This window comes from Magnolia sinica, chromosome 1, assembly GCF_029962835.1.
Source record: "Magnolia sinica isolate HGM2019 chromosome 1, MsV1, whole genome shotgun sequence".
In the NCBI taxonomy this organism is placed as follows: Eukaryota; Viridiplantae; Streptophyta; class Magnoliopsida; order Magnoliales; family Magnoliaceae; genus Magnolia; species Magnolia sinica.
The window spans coordinates 139,884,841-139,908,546 of NC_080573.1; the positions used below are offsets into that span (position 1 = coordinate 139,884,841).

General features: G+C 38.9%; 1 protein-coding gene across 8 annotated transcripts in view; it reads right to left on the bottom strand.

The window, feature by feature from the left end:
• Window positions 1–23,706, bottom strand: part of LOC131221098 (xanthine dehydrogenase 1-like) — a 62,907-nt gene that overhangs the window by 26,740 nt on the left and 12,461 nt on the right. For 5 of the 8 annotated variants that reach the window (XM_058216231.1, XM_058216221.1, XM_058216235.1 and 2 more), the window contains 7 exons: window positions 20,711–20,819; window positions 9,082–10,587; window positions 6,034–6,276; window positions 5,544–5,858; window positions 3,032–3,271; window positions 1,575–1,859; window positions 1,254–1,475 (listed from right to left, as the gene is read on the bottom strand). In XM_058216231.1, coding sequence (XP_058072214.1) covers window positions 1,254–1,475; window positions 1,575–1,859; window positions 3,032–3,271; window positions 5,544–5,858; window positions 6,034–6,276; window positions 9,082–10,587; window positions 20,711–20,819 — 2,920 coding nt within the window. Of the gene's footprint in view, window positions 1–1,253; window positions 1,476–1,574; window positions 1,860–3,031; window positions 3,272–5,543; window positions 5,859–6,033; window positions 6,277–9,081; window positions 10,604–16,767; window positions 16,991–17,036; window positions 17,195–20,710; window positions 20,820–23,706 lie in introns of those variants that run through there. The other 3 variants (XM_058216248.1, XM_058216246.1, XM_058216258.1) reach the window with 2 other exon arrangements.

Consider the following 23,706-nt stretch of genomic DNA (forward strand, 5'->3'; position numbering starts at 1 on the left):
ACACTGGATGAACTGCATTGTTGAGTTCTTCGAAAGCAGTTGTCTATCTGCGGAGTTGGGTCTTCCTTCTACTATTATCTCGAAAAAAGCAGGGGCCAAAAGCTTGTGGGATTTTAGACCTATCAATATAATCAGTGGGCTTTACAAGATTCTAGCCAAAAGCTTGGCTACCAAATTTTGCTCAGTTCTTGCTAATGTTATGTCCAAAGCTCAAGGAGCATTTGAGGTTGGTCGGCAGATCCAAGATAGCACTCGAATCACCCATGTATGCATCAAATCATGCCATAAGCAAAGGAGAAACAGCATCATCTATAAGCTTGATATAGAAAAAGCGTACAACTGCATCGATTGGGACTTCCTTTGATTATATGTTGGGTAGGCAGGGTTGTGAACAACGATGGTGAAGTTGAATTCGAGTGTGCATTCAATCGGGCAAATGCTCTGTGCTTGTCAATGGGTCTCCTAAAGGTTTCTTCAAGGTATCAAGGGTCATTCAGCAGGGGGATCCTCTATCCCCCTTTCTCTCACTGGTGGTCGTGGAAGTTTTAAGTAGAATAATGGATAGAGGGTTAGATGCAATCTCATCAATGGTTTCATAATGGACAAGGAGTTTTAAATCTCACTCCTTCAGTTCGTTGATGACATTATCATTTTTTGTGATGCGGACAACACCAAGGTGGATAACCTAACAAAGAACATCAGATGCTTTGAAGTAGTGTTAGGTTTAAAGGTGAATGAAGGAATAGATGGAGGAAGATTAGAAAGAGAAGAGGAAGAGAGAGATATTTTGTACCCTCTTTCCTTCCTTAATCCTTCATTTATAACCTTACTTCCACTATAATCCTAATTAGATTACAATAAGGATACTTAAGCAGATGGGAGCTAAATACAAGTTAAGTAACATAAGCTAAATCTCTTCAAACTGTACATTGCAGGTGCATTAAAGTCTATGTACACCATCGGTGGTGTACTCCGCAGGTGTACACACACCTTGTGCACACTAACACTCCCCCTCTATAGTGTATATACATACATTTTATACACACATGTATGTATATGTTATCAGTAACAATTCAGAACTCTCCAGATTCTGACTTCTGAGAGGGTTCAGAGATTCTATCATACATAACCTCAAGTGAGTTCCCATGGCCTCAACTCCAAAAGTGATGTAATGGACATTTCAACAAAGATGCAGAAGAAGAACACAAGACCATTAACAATGTCTCATAGGTGGAGCTTCATCTTAAAATTACCTGGTTCATGAACTTTGCCGTAAATGCAATACCAAATTTTGTGGGAACCATAGCAAGACCCCGCTTCTTCCACCGATTGTGCAAATTAAACTCATTCACTGCCTCCCGAGCCTTAGAGAAGTCACAAGATGCCTTTACTTCATCCCAGACCTGGTGTAGGGTGCAGTGTTTAAGTTGGCGACCATAGTGCAGTACATATCCATCGCTTTGAAAATTAAGTTCCTACAAATAAAGACATCTATATGAATTAAATAGTTAATGAGCAAGCCGATGCCTAATTAGTGCAGCAAAAGCACAAATTATTGACTAAAGAATAGTTACCCTTATCTCTTCAGGGCTTTTCTGAAGTTCCATAGCAATTCGTTGAATCCAATTCTCAGTAATAAGCATCCCCTGAGGGCCACCAAATCCCCGAAAAGCGGTATTACTTGGGAAATTGGTATAGCAAACTTTTCCTCTCAGCCTAACATGTGGTATGTCATAGACATTATCCGAATGGAATATCGCACGCTCCAGGACAGCAAAAGACAGGTCCAGTGAATTTCCACCATTATTGTAGATTTCAAGATCCAACGCCAGCACCTTTCCTTCTTTTGTGAAGCCCACCTAGAACAAGTATTTTCTCATTTACGAAGCACAAATTCAAGAGAAATGGAAAGTAACATTTTGCAAACACACATAAGTTAATGGTGGCAGGTAAGTAATTTAATGAGTTATTCTAACACCCTAAATGTAAGATGTTAACCAAACTCCAGATAACCAGCATAGAAAGCCTCCTTCCAGCACCACAAAAGGGGATAAGAACTGGTAAAAGCTCTATGCTTCAGCAGTGGGGCCTCAAGCTTGAGCCTACATGTATATTGATCTTGCTACAACCAATCAACACACACATACATGCAGTGAACAATAAAAGCAGGAAATTTTAAGCCAGAAGAACCAAAAATGAAAAGAAACAGAAAAGGAACGAAAGAATGAAAAAAAAAAAAAAAAAACAGAAACCAAAGTCTTTTAGGAAATATTAGTGTAATTTACTGGTACAATCAACATGAATTTACGAAATGAAGAAATTTTAAACATGAAAACAGAAATTCAGAGAGGTGATGGTTCTGTAAAACAGATGAAAGAACAATTGTATCATGTGCAAATTTTCTCAGGATTGGCAGGCTCTCTTGAAAAGTTGAAAAGGGATGAATTAGAAATAGTAACTTAAAGACTAACCACCATATGACCAAACTTCTCTAACATTCAGTAGGACACTGAATCATTTAAAGCTACATTTGTGTTCACTCACACATGTCAGCACTAATGATGCATATTGCAAGAAAGAGTGACCAAAATACAGAGTTAGGAATGTATTGACAATGGCATTGTCATTCGGACAAAATTCAGTATTATTATGATGGGCCTGCTATAGATAATACTGGTTGGCATATCTCATCCAGACCCAATTCAGTATTATTATCATGGGCCTGCTATAGATAATACTGGCTGGCATCTCTCCAAGAAGATGGCGCAGAACAAGAGCTCTCTGAATGAAAACCATCTCTTACAGACTACACAGGTGTTCATCCAAAAATTCAATTTAACACACAAGAAGTCGAAAACCCTCAGTCAATTTACTTAGATCACGATGTATGCATGCAGCATGCCTGCACTCACCATTTCAAGATTTCCAGTTTAATGCAGCCAAAAGCACCCAACTGTCTAGTTCCTACTGCATATACATGCCAATCTGTAGACATAGTACCATAATCCAACTCTCCTATAACGAATGGTACCTTGTATTTTCCAAGAAAACTGTGTCGCTGCCCAGTGATCATCATGTCCAAATCCCTATCTAATGTGATTTTCACTGGTCGCTTCAAAATATATGATGGTACAGAAGCCGCAGCGGCAATGAAGGCTGATCTTGTCTCTTTTCCACCAAATCCACCCCCGATGCGCTTTGTCTTGCAAACAACTTTAGACATCGGAAGATCAAGAACATGGGCAACATATTTCTGATGCTTGTCAGGGCACTGTATGTTAAGAAATGATAAAAAAATAAGACTAGCATCAGGTAAGACCAACAAGAATATATTCATGTAACACTGAGAGCCATCAAGAATCAATACAAATTTTTGCAATATGCTTCATGGCATTGAAACACCGTGCATGCAAACCTTTAGCTCACGAGTACACGCTTGCCAAAAGCACATAGCACACATTGCTTATATGTTCATGTTCACCCATCCACAAGAACAGGTAGATGCACACATTGAACACATGGAAATGCACAAAACCATATGTCTGAAAGCCTTGTCCACTTACAATACTAGCAGACATGTGCATATGCATCTCTACTGTGTATGATGCAAGTAGCTTTTGGCCAATTTAACCCTGCAGTTAGTCATGTGAATAGACATAAGCTTTAGTTGTTTTTCATGGATGTAGCCCTTCAAACAGGGGCAATTTTGTCCTCTGATTTACTTGGTGCGAGTGCCACATTCTGAGATTCCTTTTTGTATGTAGCCTGCACCTGTGTGAGGACGTCGTGCAACAAAGAAAGTTGTATGGGCCACCCTGATGTCTGCGTAGTATCCAAGCCGTCCATTTGTTGCACCGCCTCATCTTAGGAGGTCAGCACATGAGTGAATTACCATAATTTGCATGTGCCATGTGCTACATTGACTACACTACACGCTATGTAGCTCACATGATGTTTTCAATGATTTGTTACATTTTTCCATTTCCAATAAAAATTAGTTAACCTTTTTAATGCTATTAGTAAAATAATATAAATAACAATATTAAATCAGTTTCATTGCTCTTTCTTTACGTTTATACTTAATCATTACTCTTTCCTATTACTTTAGGTTGCATTTTGTTGCAACAAATATCATGAAATTTTGCTAAATTTCATTATTAAACAGTCTAATCCAGTATAGAATATCATGACATTGGTGCAACCAAGCGCCCTGATTGAAAATCTAGAAGTTGCATGTAGCTTACACGTCACGCTTCAAAGGGATGAACGCTATGCGCTATTTAAAACATTGTGCATGACAAAACAAATCTTGTTTAACAATTGCATGAAGTTAAATGCATTACATCACCGGAGGAGATGCCTATAATTTTAAATATGAGGTCAAGAATTGCAACAACTGTAGACAGTTTCTTTTTTAAGGATAACAGCAATGTTTTGAATAGCATCCGTAGCGTAGAGTAGCTACGACGCTATGTAGCATTAGCAAATAGCGTAAATCCCCTATAGCATACGCTACAGGAGTAGTAGCGTATGTAGCATCGACACGTGCGCATAGCCCATGTAGCGTACACGTAGCGCATATAGTGCACACTACATTTTTTTTATAAATGATAATTGTATTTTGTATTTTGTACTTAATATTCAACTAGTGGGATTTTAATTTCTTTTCATACTTGTGACTTGTGGTTTCAATTGGACATTATTAATTAAAGTGGTTTGCTTAGAAAGTTATTGATGTGATAACGATTTGATTTCATTTATATATGTAGATTGGCTTTTGATAAATGATAATTAATAACTTGTTTGAACATGCTTGTACATGAAAAAATGAATCATATTTCAGGAATATATATATGTGTATAGAGAGAGAGAGAGAGAGTAATACTCACACGTAACTAGTTGTACATCCAACTAGTTGGCGTGTGGGACCCGCCATGGTGTTTGTATGACATCTTGCCCATCCATTAAGATTATCCCATCATGAAAATGAGATGCCCCAAAAATCAAGTTGATCCAACTATTAGGTGGGGTAAACCATAGAAAACCATGAAACAACACCTAAAACTCCATATTCCCGTGAAGCATCACATTTTCATGGTTGGATCGTCCTGATTTTTCGCACATCCTATTTTTATGGTGGGACAACCTTGCTCGACGGACGAGATGTCATACAAATACCATAGTGGCCCCCACACACCAACTAGTTGGACGTACAACTAGTTGTGTGTGAGCATTTCTCATATATAAATATGTGTGTGTGTGTGTGTGTGTGTGTGTGTGTTTTACTGACTATTCTCTTACACGTTACAGATGATCGAATGCTACACAACATGCTACTGCTAATTAAAACACTGGATAACAGAGGTCGAGAAATCAAAGGACAAATGGAAAAGATCCTAGCCAAAAAATCCTTTGACCACAAGTTAGACCATCACACTACTTGAAGAGGACTAGGAGACACCCCAAGGTAAATTGATTGTAGATGATGACGGTAACAAGATAGCAGTAGATAAGTGCTTTTAGTACAAAAAACTGCAACCTACTTGAGTAGAGGAAATCATATGAACTTCATTGCCACCATCCATTGTCCATATCAGACTGCTATTCGGCTCCAGATAGAAATGCTCCTGACCTCCTATTTGAACCTCCCCTTCTATAATTTTGTCACATTCGCCTGATTGCAAACACCACTCTACATCCCCCTTTTTCATATGTCTCTCGGTGTTAGGATGGAAACTGTTAGATTGAAGGGCATCCTTTATGGATAAAACTGCAGGCAGATCTTCATACTCGATATGTACTTTTCGTGAGGCTAACCTAGCATTTTCATGAGTATCAGCCACAACCACGCCTATGACCTGCATAAAATAATAAGAAAAGGGTCCCTTTCTGCAGTGAATAAATAATTGGTCCTGAACTCAAATACTAATAATAATAATAATAACAAAACAAATACAATTGGGCCATCCAGATAATAATAGTAATAATAATAACAACAACAAAATGATTGATTTTAGCATATGGACTCCATACCTGACCAACACAAGTTACAATTTCTGTAGCAAAAAGCTCTTCATCGTACACAACTGGTCCAATACAATTACTTCCAGGAACATCTTTTGATGTAAACAATCCTTTGAACCCAGGGGAAATCTTGGCACCTGAATCATCTATAGAGAGTATACGAGCATGAGCCTTTCTACTCAATATTAAAGCCGCGTGTAAAGCATTTGGAGGCATGGGTGTGTCATCAGCATATTCTGCTTCCCCTGTAACCTGTGTAAAGTAATTGCAGTGAGAATTAAGCCAAAAGAACAGTCGTTTTTTTCTGGATAGATAAATAATTTATTGAGAAACTTCCACTTCTAGGTCTCTCTTGAATCTCTCCAATACAATAAGCACTTTCCCCAGCATTGGCATCAAGCCATTAACTGAATGACAGAAAATTTAAATTGTACAATGAAAAACAATACCATGCTCTGCTGAACTCACAAGGGTAGATTACTACACCAGTATCATTGTTGCAACTGTTCATTGTAATAAAAAAGAGCCATTACATGTTGCTATATTGATTGGGTTGCTCTTTGTGTTTCATCTACAGTTTCCCATCCAAGGCTGTTATGAGATGATTATTTTGCTCAAAGATACATTCATCCTTACTCCAATTCATGTAATTACAAGGCTCAAACCCTAAATTCAGTCTCGATGAGAGATACCTCCTCTCATCGCCTATTGAGAATTTTCTACTACAAAATACCATAGCTGTAACTAAAAGACTTTGTTTAAATTTTTGTTCTCAACTTCAAGGTTGCATTCCTCCAAAAGTCTGGGTTTTGTTCAATAGACTGTAGTATAATCTTCAAAGTTCCGCAGTTTCTTGCTCCTTCTGAGAAAAGGATTTCAGTCTCTAGGCCTTAATTTCTTCACAAGAGTTCGCTAGTTACCAGAGCAATGTTGGAACCGCAGCCATGCTTTTCTTTGCTAATAGAGATTGCTTTTCCAAGGGAACATGTTACCATTAGATTAGCATGCACCGTCTCATCCAGGTTTTAGCTAGATGAAATGGTAAATGGTTTCTTGCCTGTTACAGTGTCAATCCTTTTGAAATGCTATATGATTTAAGTGGTTTGCTACCAAGGCTCTCACCTAGACGCTCATCATCTGCTTGTTTATGGCCCACCATGTGATGATTAAGACTGTTGATCTGGAAGTCCCCAGTTCCCACATTAGATGGTTCAAATTGGGGGGATATTCATCCACACATAGTGACTTAAAACCACAATCACAAACAGCCGTTTCTAACTCACCTTAGCATGAATGGTGATGAACACCCATCAGTGAAAAAAACAACTCACCATATACTATGAGAAGCTTCTAAATGAATGGTCCAAATCATCATGTGGTCAAGCACAAGGGGCTCCAAGGGGAGAACCTTGCTAGAAAATCTCATAATTTAATAATCTAATCTAACAGTGTTTTGAATAGGATGAGTAGCGTAGCGTAGTGTAGCTATGATGTTGTGTAGTGTTAGCAAATGACGTAGATCCCCCGTAGCATACGCTACAAGGGTCATAGCGTATGCGTAGCGTATGTAGCGTCGTAGCATAGCGTAGCACTAGCACATGTAGCATACGCTAAGTTTTTTAATAAATAATAATTGTATTTTGTATTTTATACTTAATACTCTCATCCTATGGGATTTTAATTTCTTTTCATACTTGTGACTTGTGGTTTCAATCAAACAGTATTAATTAAAATGGTTTGCTTAGAAAGTTGTTAATGTGATAATGATTTGATTTGGTGTATATATATGGATTGGCTTTTGATAAAATGATAATTAATTACTTTTGAACATGCTTATAGTTGAAAAAATGAACCATATTTTAGGCTCTTTTTTTTTTTTGTTTTCTAAAAACTATTTATCATGTTTTTATTATTTTTAAAATTTAAAAAAAAAAATAGTATTGTGTTACTTAAGCTACCTATGCAACACGTTATAGAGGGTTTAACACTACGCAACACGCTACTGCTATTTAAAACACTAAATCTAATCAATCAGGCAAGTCAGAGAACAGCTTTTAAAATTGATAAGACAGTGTAGGTGTTGGAACATCTAGGCCTGTTTCCAATAAATCCCTGTAAATTCCTTCAACAACAGATGGTCAATATTCCTACGGCAAAGATGTTGTTATTGTGTCCATTGCCCCAGTTTAAAATTTAAGTTCCATAACCATGTTGTACCAGGGTACCAAAGCTCTTGAACTTGAATAATTTAAAGAACTCCTAAGCAATCAGCAGTTGAAACTACGGATACACTTTGTCAGAAAGGAAACATATACAATGCCATATAGGCAAGAATCAGGAGAACGAAGCTCAACTGCTTAACCTCCTTTATTGGTTGATTGGCTATCAAAGTTTATCCTTTCTGGTGCATTACTTACATACATCACCGAGTTGATATTTGTTTACCATGTAGGTTATAACCAGACCTTGTTCAATATGGATGAATGATGCATGTATATCAATTACCAAAAAAAAAAAAAAAAGGATGAAAAAACATGTTCAGGTCCAGTGCTTGAGACAGGTCACATACACATATTATATGCTTCAAAGTACAGAAGCTTAAACATAATCAAATGAACCAGAATAAGAACACATGCTAGTGAGTGACTTGCAATCATCAACCCGGATATGATCGGCACTGACAAATAAAAAGTAGGACATTTTGGAAATGTTCCACTGATAAACCATTTTTAGATATGTAATATGTAACAATGCACGTGGGCAATCATACAAACCACGAAAAAGAAGAAGAATAAGACATAGAAACCAATATATGCTGCTTATCGAGAGAGAGAGAGAGAGAGAGAGAGAGAGAGAGAGAGAGAGGGAGAGGGAGAGGGAGGGAGGGAGGAAGGGAGGGAGGGAGGGAGGGAGAGAGAGAGAGAGAGAGAGAGAGAGAGAGAGAGAGAGAGTATGCAGCAACCACAAAATTGACATGATTTAGAGAAGAGAGAGTATGCAGCAACCACAAAATTGACATGATTTAGAGAAAACAAACAATAGGAAGGAAAGATATACCTGAAGTTTTGATGAAAGATGAACCATAGGAAACCCAACAGAAGTCCCGTGATTCATCACTTCATAATCCTGAATTCCACTAGATGATGGCCTGTCGTAAGACTGTATGGCTGACAGATGGGACTGTGGAAGGCCTTCTGTGAAGGATTGTTTCCCCTCCATCTGATGAGAAACCCACAGGAAAAATTTGAAAAAGAAACTTAACGTTAAAGATTTGCGGAACTCCACCATCCCACCCGGTGCATTGTCGGAAAGAAATATATCATCTTTTAATATCCCCAAAGCACCCTGCAACAGTTCTTTATCCCAACTTTTCCCAATAAGAAAGTGTTTGGTTTTTGGAGCAGACAAGGAAACAGGAGCAACCCCACCATAAACAATGGAGGCATCGGAAACTGCCCACTTCCCATCTTTTTCTTCAAGAGAAACACGCATACCTGCATTTACAATTGCAATATCATCATCCCTTCGGTGAGCCTGCTTGAATTCTTTCACAAATTCAAACGGCCTGCTCCATGGCAAGAAAACTGACAGTAAAATTTCACTGCACGTTAGATCCACCTTGCGGTAACCCATGAAGAAATCTTCTGCAAGAGTTGTTCTGACATTCTCTTTGCAATCGATGATTCGAAACTTTGCTCCAGCAGCCATCCAGAGTGGATTCAAGTCAGATATTGGACTGGCAGTACAGATATTCCCACCAACAGAAGCTACATTCTTTATCTGTTTCCCAGCAAACCATTTTAGCTGTTCAATGAAGGCCTTACATGATGATGTCTCATGAGCATCACGCTCTGCTACAACCTTTTTCAAAAGGTTTAGAAGCTCTGTCAGTCGTACAGCAGCACCAATCTCCAATCCATCATCTCTCACTATCAAAGTATTAAGTTCAGGTACATGTATCACGGAAATCAGGACCTGATATTGAACATTCTTAAACTTTGTTTCTATCCCTACTTCAGTATTACCAACCACTAATTTTGCATCCGGATATCTTGATTTCAAATCTAATACATGCTGAAGTTTAAGAGGTCGATACCACTTAATTCCACCAGCTCCATTCAAATTCAAAGGCTTCGTCTTCCTCAAAAGAAGTTCTGGAGGAAAAATAAGCTCCTTCTCACTGTAGGAGCTTCCATCAATTTCACTATAAGAAACACGTTTGTAGCCATTGCCACAAGTTACATTTTCAGCTGAAGTTCTGTTAGTTACAGCATTTGATCCACAGGAGCAAGGTTTACCAGTCGAGGGGCAAACAAAATCACCTCCTGGTGTGCTAGCAGAAGATACGTTAGTGTACAATGCATCATAACTTTTGGCAAAAACACGAAATGCATCAATAATTGGTCTGTATCCAGTGCAACGGCACAAATTTCCAGCAAGGCTTTCTTCAATTTGCTCTTCAGTAGGCGGCATTTCGCTTGACCTCAATAATGCATACATGGACATTACAAAACCAGGAGTACAAAATCCACATTGTGAGCCATGGGCACGAGCTAAAGATTCCTGCATACCAATTAAGCTTCAAACATGCTTCAGCATTACAAACATTGCAAAAAGAAAATTCAAAAGTTTCAGAAATAGAAGGTGCGATCATGTCAGCTTTAATATGTCCAATTAACAAGCCACATGATCATGGCTTGCCAAAACGGTTAACAGTTAAAAACATTATGAGTTACAGGGCGGTAATAGCTGTTACAGAAAAAATCACCTGCATCGGTCCTATAACAATTTTTTTTTTTTAAGGGGTAATGGTAACGTTGGTGTCCGTTACAGCGCCATTACTATTAGAGCATACCTTGCACGCAATAAGCACAATTACAAGTAAAAATTGCATATAGATACAGTTCACTAGAAGGAAACCTACTATTCCATACAATGGATATGTCCAATGGGTGCACGCATAAGTGGGTGTACGCAATCATTAGTGACCAATGTGATAGGGGGGCTCTCGAGCACCCACGTCACAAGGCTGGTAAATAATTAGATTTAATCTTTTATATGTTTCGATACTTTATTGGTTGCATGCATGGTATGGACCTGGATGGTTATTTTCTTGACTCTAATAAGTAAATATATACACCGTAATGGGTTTCAGCATACTTCTTGAAACTCAAGTACCACTACAGTCGTAGACTCAATGAGGACAATGGCTTAAAGAAGGCGGTGCACGAAGTATATGAGAATTTATTCACTACTTCTCAAGGGAAAGCTCATTTCAAAAATGAGGTAAACTGTTGCATTTAATTATTGTCTGACTTCCTGCCACACATTATACTAACAATTAGCATTAAATGCCATCAACAAATTGTGAACTTTTGAGATGCGAGGGGCATGTTTTGGTGCAAAACTACAAGAGAGTCAAGAAAGATGATGATACCATGTGACTTGGTGCATGCAAACTTGTAGGCAAAAGTTAGTTTTCATGTTTTAAAATTATATATGGTACTAAGATACAACCATGATCAATTTACATGTGAATGGTGAGTCATGTACGGGAGTGACAGTGAGACCTTTTAGTGATTAGCTATCCGCATACTCTCACAATGGTGTCATCATCACAGTGTGTGCAAAACTGCATACATTCTATCTTATTCACATGAATAAGCACAAAAAGTTGGGTTACGAGAGGCTCTAGAAACTGATATTCTGTCACTACAACATAATGCTTCAAGAGAGGCTGCAACGGGTAGAAAGTGCAAGAAGCAAAGTATTACATGACAGTAATGATGGCCATAATGGCCACCGCTGTTACCGTTATAATATGGCCCCTATAACGACCATTATTGGCCCCTATAACGACCATTATGGGTCTTTTATTTATTTTTTGGAGGAAAAATAAATAAACTATTTCGGCCCCATAATAGTTTGTTACATCTTATATATCAATTTTCTGTAATGGTCGTTACAACCCCATAACGCGTAATTACCACTGTTGTTGTTACATGGCCATTTTGGAATACCTTGGCTAGAAGATCTCATGAAGATCTGATGGGGACATCACGCACACGCACGCTGCCCCCCCTACGCACGTACGCAAGGACAAAGAGGGCCCCACCATCGATCTGGATTGATGACGACGTCCAGAAAGGGCCTCCTAACTGAAAGATGGAGTTTTGGTTCGTTGGAATGGGCCCGATAGTCAAGTAAAGCCCATCATAGGATCTTATAATTATGACCCACTAGTCGGATTAATCTCATATTTTAAGTTTTGCTTATTAATGTTATTTAGAGTATCATGGACGGCTTAAATTTCTTTGATTAGTTTTTATTTTTGTTCACTTCATCGCCAAGTAATAGGTTGCGCACACGGTGCAAGTTTTGGGGTATAGGGTTTTCCTATAAATAAGCACCCCTTGTAGGGTTTTTTGATCCATTGAAGCTTAATAAAAATTCTGCGTTTTCTACTCCTCTGAGTTTTCAAGTTGTGGAAATCCAATTGGGTGCAAAGTCCTCCCTTCATCGAAGGGCTAACTACCATGGTGCGAAGCCACATCGATCCCAACTCGCCCCCATCCGCTACCATCTCTATTTCTCATCTCCTACCACCCTCCACACCTCAAATTTGTCTTTGCAAAAGTTTTCCTCTTTACAGCAAAATTCCAAATTCTGGCCCTACAAAAGGCCTGAAACTTTGGCAGAACACCACGCACAGACCGTGCGTCCGATTGACACGAAACTCGAGGATTTTGAAGCCCTCCCCTGGCCGACCAGAGTCAAGGAGTCGCTTTCCGCATTCGACACTCTCGCACGTGCGGCCAGACCCCTACGCACGTGCAACAGATCTGGCCCGTTGTCCGCGCGCGGGGACTATCTACAGGTTCAGATTTCCGTCCATTTTACTCCTTTCATACCTATTCTCCCTAACCCTAACCCTAGATTGCATTACTTTCAAATTATTTGCTTCTTTTCTTACCCTAGGGTTCTCTGAATTAGAATTGGTGAATCCCTTGAATTAGGGACTGATTGTTATGCATGTGTGGCTGATTTTTACTTCCCTTTAAGTATCGTTTGGTCCATAATTTTACTGATCCAGCCCTAGCCTGTGTAGGCCTGGACCCGCATAGATTCCCCTTAGTTGAATGTTTGAACTTTTGTGTAGGATATGGAACTTTATGTGATTGTTTCTAAATTAGTATAATCTAAAGCCTAAGATCTTGCATATCATGTTTAATTTTCATGTCCTACATCAAGAACAGTCAAAACGAATTTTATGAAGGGGGTACAAATGACCCACTTTACAAGTGGGTTAAGTCAACTGATCTGAAACAAGTAGATGGTTGACTGGGTACGAAGATAACAAAGGAGGCAGCATCACAAGGCACCGATGTTAATGCAGTTATAGAGGAGGCAAGATACCTCCACGAAGCTTTTGATCTATTGTCGAGGAGCGTTGGAGGCAATCAAGCATCAGGATCTCATGGGGCACGTGGTGGGCACACTTTTTCCAACATTGATAACATCACGAAGAGCGACAGAGGTGACGACAGTGGCAATGATGGGGATGATAGCGGTAGCCATAGGGTGACAGCATTGATGATGTTCGTAGCGAGAGTTAAAGTTTGAGGCCTCTTAGCCCATTCATTGGGGAGAGAATTAAGCATGTCGTTGGGGACAAAGACCATGGTTTGCATCATGCCCAGTGGGGGCTTCTCAGCCAAAGTATTATCGTTGTAAAAAGGAGGAGCTAAGTGGCATTGAGGAGTCTCTAACGCGGAGCATGAGGTCCATTGACATTAGTGGTGGGCAGGACAATTCTAGTCCTATGCCACATTATAAATATGAATTATATGGTTACAGGCCTCGTGGAGCAACGACTCCAACAATTATGGTACATAGACGTAGTCATTCAACTACATATAAGGGTAGGAGTATGCTTACACGTATGGCAAGGACATCCAAGGGTATAACTATGGGCAGATGTAACTAGGAATCTGAGGCACAGTCGCTCAAGTGTACTGAGGGCATTGGTTTATTTTTATTTATTTAACATTTCTATGTATTGGGTGTGTTTTCATACTTGTTTTATATGATTTATAAATGATATGAACTGATTTTGGATATAATAGCATCACTTTTGTCAAATATTATGCATAATTTAGGATCCTATGCAAAGGAAACTTATTATATGTACGAGTTTGTTTGCGATCTTTTGAGATCTAAGAGTATAATAATGTCTTTTTCAACATCCCCTGAAGTTTCATTGAAAAATGCGATCAATTTCCCAATGCTTCCCAAAAACAACAATAAATTCCGTGATACATGCAATAACGATATGTTTCCATATCCCAAGTGTGTGATACATGGGTCAATACAGATTTAAATCACTGGTTGGAATCTCATAGAACTTCTACTCTTACCCTTATAGGTTGAATAGGGATAGACTACTTTCTATCACCATCATCACAAATCACAATCTATAATCTATAAAGAATTCATCGAGCTCATATTTAGAGAATTTCTACAATCAAAACATGCCATAGCACATGTAGACCATTTGGGGATAGGTTGTTCAAGCCCCTAATTAGCAGGACTTCTAAACCTCCAAGGAGTTTACTATGAATTCAAATGCATTAACTTGTCGACTCAAAGCCTATGCAAGTGATTGAAGTCATTGAAGCATTATAATTTAGCCCAAAATCTTCTTCCACAAACACCCTTATCACGTCCTGGACACAAGGGAGCTCATGGAGTACATCATTGCCAATGCAGCAGCAGCAGCAGCAGAGATAGAGACATCCATTCTAAATTTTCCTAAACTCTTGATCAAGTAACCTCTACTCACAAGATTAAATGTATGATTTCAAATGCATTTCTATATTAGATCTAATATTTCAACTGATGCCCACCTGTTCTAGCTTGCTTGGATTTCCTTTATCAGCTCATTCTTCAATATCACATCAAAGTTCAATTTTTCATGCATAAATGTGAGCTCTTCAATGCCTCACATCTGGTGCATCACCTCTGTTTTTCCCTAAGAGCTGTAGGGTAACTTTCCTATAGTGCAACTTGGTCAACTTTAGCCTTGTCTAAAGGCTTCCTAGTTTGTATCAACCAATGTACCCACGAAGCAGACAAAATATTCAGCACAAAATATCTTGGGATTGTTGGACCAATTATCTAATTACCTAAAATCTTTGACGGGCATGACATACGGGTGTCATAAATCTGATATGGGTGAACTATGTCAGTCATGCTCAACAAAATACAGAGAAGGGTTCAGAGGCTCAGCAAAACATTTCTTAAACAAATTATGAAAAGCTAACAGTTGATAAAATTGGTTTGAGATGGTCTACTCAAGTGCAATCAAACCAACGCAGCCTCCGTAGAGAGGGGAACTTTGATCAGGGTTAAAGGGTATGAAAGGAGGATGAAGGGGGAGACTGAAAAGAATTAGGATCGAGGTGGTGAGAAAGAATATGAAAGCTCATTTACTTACCAAGGATAGGAGCTTGGTTAGGAATGATTGGCAAAATAGAATTCATAGATGAGACCTCAAATTGCTGGGACAAGGCTATGATGATAATGATGATGAATAGTTAAGATAATTAAAGTGTACTGCTTCAAAAAATATGTATGGTTTGGCTATTTAGAAACTCTGCATGGTAGTAACGTGTCAGCCAGTCCCAAGCCAATAAAGGAAGGTTGATGTCAGGCTGGCAGACCGTTGCCAAAATTTTGTCAATCAATAGTAGAATTCCTTTTTTCAAATCTTTCAATGGCTGAAATAGGAAGACAACCCCCTGGGACAAGGCTATGATGATGGTGGTGATGATGATGATGATGATGATGATGATGGCTTGTATAGGTTTAGTGTCAGGTTAGCCACATAAAAGTTTACTATTGAGAACGTTGTGCTCAAAACTGAAGAAAAATCTGGACTTTTCTCATGCTTAATACAGATAAACAAAGAAAATTATTATTTTATTAAAGGATAAGCTATGCACCCATGGAACATATATCAAAACTGAGTGAAGATCACGTGCCATATGATCGTCACCACCTTTATCCCAGATATTTGCGGTCACCTTTATGTATCCAGTTTTGCCAGCCTTTCCTATCTAAGGCCCTATCCTCACTGATAAAAAAGAATTAGGCATCTTGATAATGCTCAAAAACACAAACCTAATAATAGTCTCCTATATCAGTCATTGCTAAGATCAATAAGTTGAGAAAAAACTTCTCATGGCAAGAAGGTTCTGAAAGGAAAAAATTCCCTCTGGTTAATTGGGAAGAGGTGTGTCTTCCCTATGGAGAAGGGGGGGCTAGTATCCGGAATCTCCTCCTTTTCAATGAGGCCCCCTCTTGGGCAAGTGGGTTTGGAGATTCAGAAAAGAATCTGATAGTTTATGGCACCAAGTTATATCAGCTAAGGCCTCTCCCCAAAGTTGGTGGACTAAATCTTCATTGCTTTCGAGGGCTTCTTTCTTGTGGAAAGGGATAGCCAGAGCTGCCCCCTTGGTGTCCGAGTGAACATCTTTCCACTTAAAGAATGGTGCAAGAATCAAATTCTGGCTGGATTCTTGGTGTGGAAACCAATCATTGGCAGAATCTTTTCTTACGTTATTTGTTGTATCTTCCTACAAAGATATAGTCATTAGGGATTATTTTATTCCTATGAGAGTGAGGTATTTGGCTTCCACCTTTTCGTAGAAACTTGTTAGATTGTGAGATAGAGAATCTTACTCTCCTTCTTTCTCATTGGCAGGCTCTTCAGCCTTGCAATGATGAGGAAGACTCATTACGTTGGAGTTTGTCTGCATCCGGAAACTTCTTTGTTCGCTCCTGCAAATCCATTGCAGCGGCTGCTTCCTCTCCTGTTTCTAAGTCCCATATGACTCCCCTATGGCACTACAGAGTTCCTCCTAAAGTGGCAGCATTTGGGTGACTCATGGGAAGGAATAAAATCCTCACCGTCAACAACCTCCAAAAGAAATGGAATGTGTATCCCCAACATTTGTCTCATTTGCTACCAATCTGAAGAATCAGTGGACTATCTCTTCATCCACTGTCCCTTCGTTTCCGACTTATGGTGGACCATTTTCAGATTGGCAGGGATTGTGTGGGTTATGCCTCACTCATTGGAAGGGCTCCTTTATGTGAGGCATGCAGAATCTGGAGGGGCTATGGAAAAAAAAAAAATGTCCTCTGAGAGATTGGGGAGGAAAGAAATAACCGTTGTTTTAGGAATTCTAGCGTTTCCGCAGCTGGTGTTTTGTTTAAGGAATGGGCTCCTTAAGTTTTTTCTTTTCTTTTTTTTTGGAATGGGGGTGCTGTCAGGGGACAGCTTTTGTTTTGGGTTGCTTTTTAGCCTTGTCTCATTTTTCTTATAGTTTTGGTTCTGTTTCCTGTATTTTCTTTGTTTTTTAATAATATTCTCATATTTATAAAATAAAATAAAAAGTTAGTACTTGGTAAAATGACTGAAATGCCCCTCATGCAACAAGAAATCACATGGAGAAAAGAAATTTTACTAAATTGCCTCATCAAAGATAGGCACATAACTTGCACATAGATCGGCATATACTAAATTTAACTAAATTGCCTCATCAAGATGAAGGCATTTTCTGTGGTTTCTCAATTGATAGAATGTCTAGTCCTATCTCTCACTTACAGTATGCAGATGACTATGACACTCTTTTTTTTGTGATGCGTCTCCAGACATGGTAGATAAGTTGAGTACTATTATCAAATGCTTTGAGGCGGTTTCGGGTCTTAAAGTAAATTTGTCCAAGAGCAAGATGATTGAGGTTCGGATGGAGCCTAACAAAGTGTAGGTTTTGGCTGACATTTTCGGGTGTGCTGCTCCCCTCCCGGCTACTTTGCATGGGTAAGCCGGCAAAACATCTTGGGGACAAGGTGGTAGAAAGATTTCAATGGATGTTGGCTCGATGGACAGCCCGGTACCTTTCGATTGGTGGTCAGATTACCTCGATCAAAGCAGCGTTATCCAATCTTACTTTATATTTCATGTCGCTTTTCAAGTGTCAGCCATTCGTGCTTGACAGGCTTAGGCGGAACTTTTTGTGGCAAGACATTGATGAAAAGAAAAGTGATGAGGACATCACTTCACCTACACCTTTGTGTACCTATCAGAGGAGGAGGCAGGCTGCACCGATTTCTTTGTGGCTAGGTGAGTACCTATGATCATGTTGAACACTCCATGTGCATATGTGAGCATCTAGAATACCCCACATTGAGAAGATGCACATGGGTTGTTTGAGGGAGTGGGTTGGACCGTCGAATTCGAGGGACGTGACGATCGGGCCGTTGGATCGCATGGATCACATAATCAGGCCATTGATCATGAATAATCTTCATCAGTTTTTAAATTCTATCATCTTTTAGGATTTAATTTATGATTACTTCATGTTTGGACACACTATAACTGATTTAGTTGATTTTTCTCTAGACAATGATCATTTTCATCAAATTTCATAAGACGGTTGAATTTGTAATTTTTGAAATTTATTAAAGCTATAAAAGAGGGGTGGGCATGCAACCTCTCTTCATCAGGTTTTTTTAAGGAAAAAAAAAAGCTCCTTGCTTCTTCTTCTTCCATCTTCATGTGATTTGAAGGTGACTTCCATGTGATTTGGAATCAAGATTGGTACAATGCTAATCTTCATCAATGAAGGTGTGAGGTCTCCATCCATCACTCTCATTATCATCCTTTCATCAACCATCGACGTATTCTTCAAGTTCTTCAATTTTCTTCATCCCAAACATTCCCCATTCTTCCAATCCTTCATCATTCCACACTTATCGACGAACCAAACCCTAAAGACCCAAACTCTCACAACTTAGCCCACACGTGTGACTGTACGACCACACGTGTGAACCCATAAGGTTGGCCGTACGGCCACACTCGTCTCTATGGTTTTCCATTACCCTTACATCAAGACACTACTCTCCATTTTCCAAAACCTAACCCTAAACCTATAAATGCTTAATTTTCCAAGTTTTCTCTAAATTTCCTAGACCCTAATTTCACCCTAGGCAGTATTCGATCTTCTCCTTTGAAATACGCTTTACCCTATGCTATTTGGATGTCCCTACATCCGTTACATTCTAGATTCCTTTATTTAATGGTCTTGTAGGATGATGTTTAATAACTTAGGCTGGAATTATGCATGATCTTCTCTTGAGATTTTGATATTTGTGATGATGATAGCAAGTTTTGTATTATTTTTTTAATTAATTTAATTTTGCTGATTGATCTCACCAATATTTGAGTTCATGCATCGGTCCTACATCAAAAAAGGTTTCATCTTCTTAGTTGGAAAGAAGTTTATAAAGCTTATGACAATGGCGGGGTAGGGATAAAGGATCTCAAAATTATGAATATTGCGTAACTTGGTAAATGGCTATGGTGTCTTGCTAAAGAGTATGGGGCCTTGTGGAATGAGGTCCTCAAAAGCAAATATGGGTCTTTGATAGGAGGTCAAGAAACTAGAGAGACATCTAATTATAGAGCCTATGCGTTATGGAAAGGGGTATGTTCCACAAAGGCGGCATTCTGGCAAGGTGTGGGGTTTTCCTTGGGTAACAGTGAAAAAATCAGATTTTAGGACGACGTTTGGGTGGCGACACAGCTCTTAAAGAGTTGTATCCCTCCATCTATGGCTTGATGCCGGATCCCTCAGTTTGCATAGCGAATTTCTTCTCCCATGTTAATGGTGCGGTTGTGTGGGGGCATCCTTGTAGACGCTTGCTTCGAGACGAGGAAGTTCATGAGTTTGCCAATCTCTTGGAACGCATTTACCTTCTTGCCCCAGTTAACGCTAAAGCGGATAAGATGATTTGGAAAGTGAACAGCTCTAGCCGTTTCTTGGTCAAATCCTTTTATTCCCTCCTTTGTGGTGCCCTTCGTCAAAGAGCTTCATTGAGCACATGCTTCATGTAGTCGTATCTTGTTCCCCCTAGGATTGCTAATTTTGGGTGGATTGTTGGTAGGAAGAAAGTGCTGACCATGGATAATTTGCAGAAAAGAGGCATGGTGATCTCAAATGTTTGTATTATGTACATGCCAAGTGGTGAGTCGGTGGATCATCTTTTCTTGCATTGTACATTCTTGGTGCCAATTTGAACAGATATATGGGTTGTTTCGGAATCTCTTGGAGTCTCTCATGCTTGGTCGATTGTTGTTTGCTTGATTGGCATGGTGCGAGTCTCGCTCAGCCTAGGAAGACACTTTGGAGAATGGCTCTTCTTGCTATTTGGTGGGCAATATGGGATGAAACGAACGCGGGGTGCTTCGACAATACCAAGAGATCTACGGAAGCCTTGTCTCCTAGAATTTGTTCTTGCATCATCGAAGGGCTTCAGTGTGTACAAGTTTAGGGACAATAGTTTGGAATTTCTTGGGTTGTAATTGAGCCCCTGTCTCAGCAGCTCTCTTTGTTGTTTGCTTGTTTGTTTGTTGTTCCTTTTCCTTTGTGCAGACTTTGTTTTGTTGTGCCTTTAATGAATTCCTCATCTTTCCAAAAAAAAAATTTCACTTGCACATAGCAACTCAAAGACTGTTTTGAATACAAGAGCAACACAATAAAGGTATTACCCTGCATCACAATTCATGAATTAGGTACAAGCATCACTACAAAACAAATAGAAGAATAGTCCAACAAACCTGGACTGGGTGCAAGCCATTGCGACGATTCCCGAGGCCTTCAACTGTTATTATGTGCATCCCTTCCATAGAATACAGTGGAGCCAAGCACGCATTGATTGCATAATGCCTGCATCATATTTTTCATCATCAAATCAGCTACACCATTGCAAAGTTGCACTAACTGATGGATACTGCATGCTCCTATCTATCTAAAATTACAAAGACCCACATCCTATTGGAAACATTCCTAACAAAAATGAAGAAAAGAGCATCCCACACATTTTCCACAAATTTAAGTACCAAAAATATGGATAAATTTGCTTTAAAATGTCCCTAAACTTTCTCAGCACATTGAATCATCTAAACATTGGTCTGCAGATTGACCAAATTGCAGAATAAAAGCAATCAAGCACTCTTATAAAACATTCTAGGTTCCAGCCTGAAACAAGATTAGCTAATGGAGGAACAGGTAAGATATTGAAAAAATGAACTCAGAAAAACTGCCCCAGAGAACTGGAGAGACTAAGGGCGTGTTTGATTTTCTAGTGAACTGGTAAATACCAGGTAAAAGAGTAATAATTATTTCCCCGTGTATTTACAACATACCTGATTTGACTACTTACTTTTTTGACACAAAAACCGAAAACATTACAAAATATATATGGGTCCCACTGTGATGCATTTCGCTTATCCACACCGTTCATCCTTTATGCCATTTGAATTTATAGTATGAGCAAAAAAATTGAGGTATATCCAAAACTCAAGTGGACCACAACATACGAAAAAGTGAATCGAATACTTACCGTTAAAAACTTTGTAAGGCCACTGTTTCTTTTGGTGTGGGCCACCTGAGTGTTGTATCTACTTCATTTTTTGTCTCATGCTTCAAAATATTGTAGTAAAATAGATGGACGGAACGGATATATCATATACATTACCGTACGATTCAAAAATTAAAATTATCTCTTTTGAACTAGTTTCAATGGCACAAATACATATGAATTTTCAAACACGGTAAACCGTAATAATTACCTATTTCCAGTGTATTTACACTGGCTTTGAAAAAACAAACAGGCCCTAAAGAGAATGGACAGTGAGGAAGCCCCCGAGCAACAAAATTCCACCAGTGTTCGAGTTATCGGTATCGCTAAAAGTTTCGCTGACTGGAGATAAAGATATATTATTGTTATCGCCGATAACCAGAAATGCGAAAAAAAAAAAAATGACGAATAATGGGGAAAATGATGGAATTTTTCAGTAAAACTTTAGGGCATGCCTAAATACACATATTTGCATATTTAGGAATAAAAAAATTTTAAAAAAAAAATACATTAAATAATAAGTTTTCATTTAATGGGACCCAAAAAGCATATGCTACCATAAGAAATCGCTCCAATTGTAATCAAAATGAGTTCATATAATACACATGCAGTTAACATATAATAATTAGGACATGTAAAAGTTAATGAACTAAAACAGTACACCTTTTTTGGGACATGGAATCTATATATTGGTGTACTTGGTGATTGATGGCTTGGATATGGCACTTGTTTGACATATTGACGCATCCATTCAATTTTCCGGATCATTTTATGGTATAAGCCCAAAAAATAGATAGATCCAAATCTCAAGTGAACCACATCATAGGACACTGTTGATTGAATGCACACCATTAAAAACTTCTCAAGGGCCACAAATTTTGTATCAAACTAGTTTGTATAACCTAATTAACAGGTTGGATGTCAAATAAACATTACATTGAACTCTGGGAGGTTTTTAATGGTGGACATTCAATTGCTACTATTTCTTGTGGTGTGGTTCACCTGAGAGTTATATATGCCTGATGTTTTGGATCAAGATCTAAAATGATCTGAAAAAATAGATGGACAGCATGGATCAAATAAATACATCATGATTAGGCCCACATAGCACCAGCCACTAGCCACCTTGACAGTGGCAACGTCACTAGCCAAATCAAGTCCTCCAAGCGGTGTAAGGACTTTGTGGTACCCACCGTATCCCATGTATTTTATGATGCTGTGAATAACGAGGTGGCTACTAGAGTGTTCCGTGGGCCCACCATGATATATGCGAGAAATCAACTCCATTAATCCATTTCAGCATATCATTTTAGTACATGGTCCAGAAAATGAGGTAGTTCCAAATCTCAAGTGGACCACATCAAAGGGAACAACAGCTATTAAATCCCACCATTAAATTGGAAGCGCATTCCATTCCCTTAAAACTGGAAGCGGATTGGCTGGTGTACCACACACCAGCTATATAGCTGCTGCAGGTTTGTGTAATGCGAAGAAGTGCACTGACGCTGCTCGAGCTCCAAGTTGTACGAATGGTTCAAAGCAGATCAAAGTTACATGGGCCCCACAGTGATGTATTTATTATATCTACATCGTTCATCTATTTTTAGAGATCATTTTAGAGCATTATCCAAAAAATGAATCATGTCCAAAGATCATTTGGACCACACCACAAATAGTAGCGGAGATAATGATTTTCACTGTTAAAAAATTCGTAGGGCCCACCATAACGTTTATTTTCCATCCAATCTGTTCATAAGGTTACAAAGACCTGAATGAAGAATAAAAACAAATTTCATAATGATCTAAAACTTCTGTGACCCCAAAAAGGGTTTCAATGGTAGACATTCAATCTCCCACTACTTTTTGCAGTGTGGTCCACTTGATAGTTAGATCTGTTTTATTTTTCGTCTCAAGCCTTAAGAGAGCTCGCCAAATTGATGGACGGTTTTGATATAACAAATACCTTGTGATCAGACCCAAAGAACTTGCTTACGTATACAGCAGCTATACAGCGGGTGTGAGAGGACGCGGATTAGATGGATACTAACAAGTTGAGTAGCCAGTCGGCTACTGAAGTGACATCACCAAGTTATGTGGCCCCACTATGATGTATATGTTATATCCACACCGTCCATCCATTTTTAGATATCATTTTAGGGTATGAACCAAAGTATGAATCTGTTGTGGACCCCA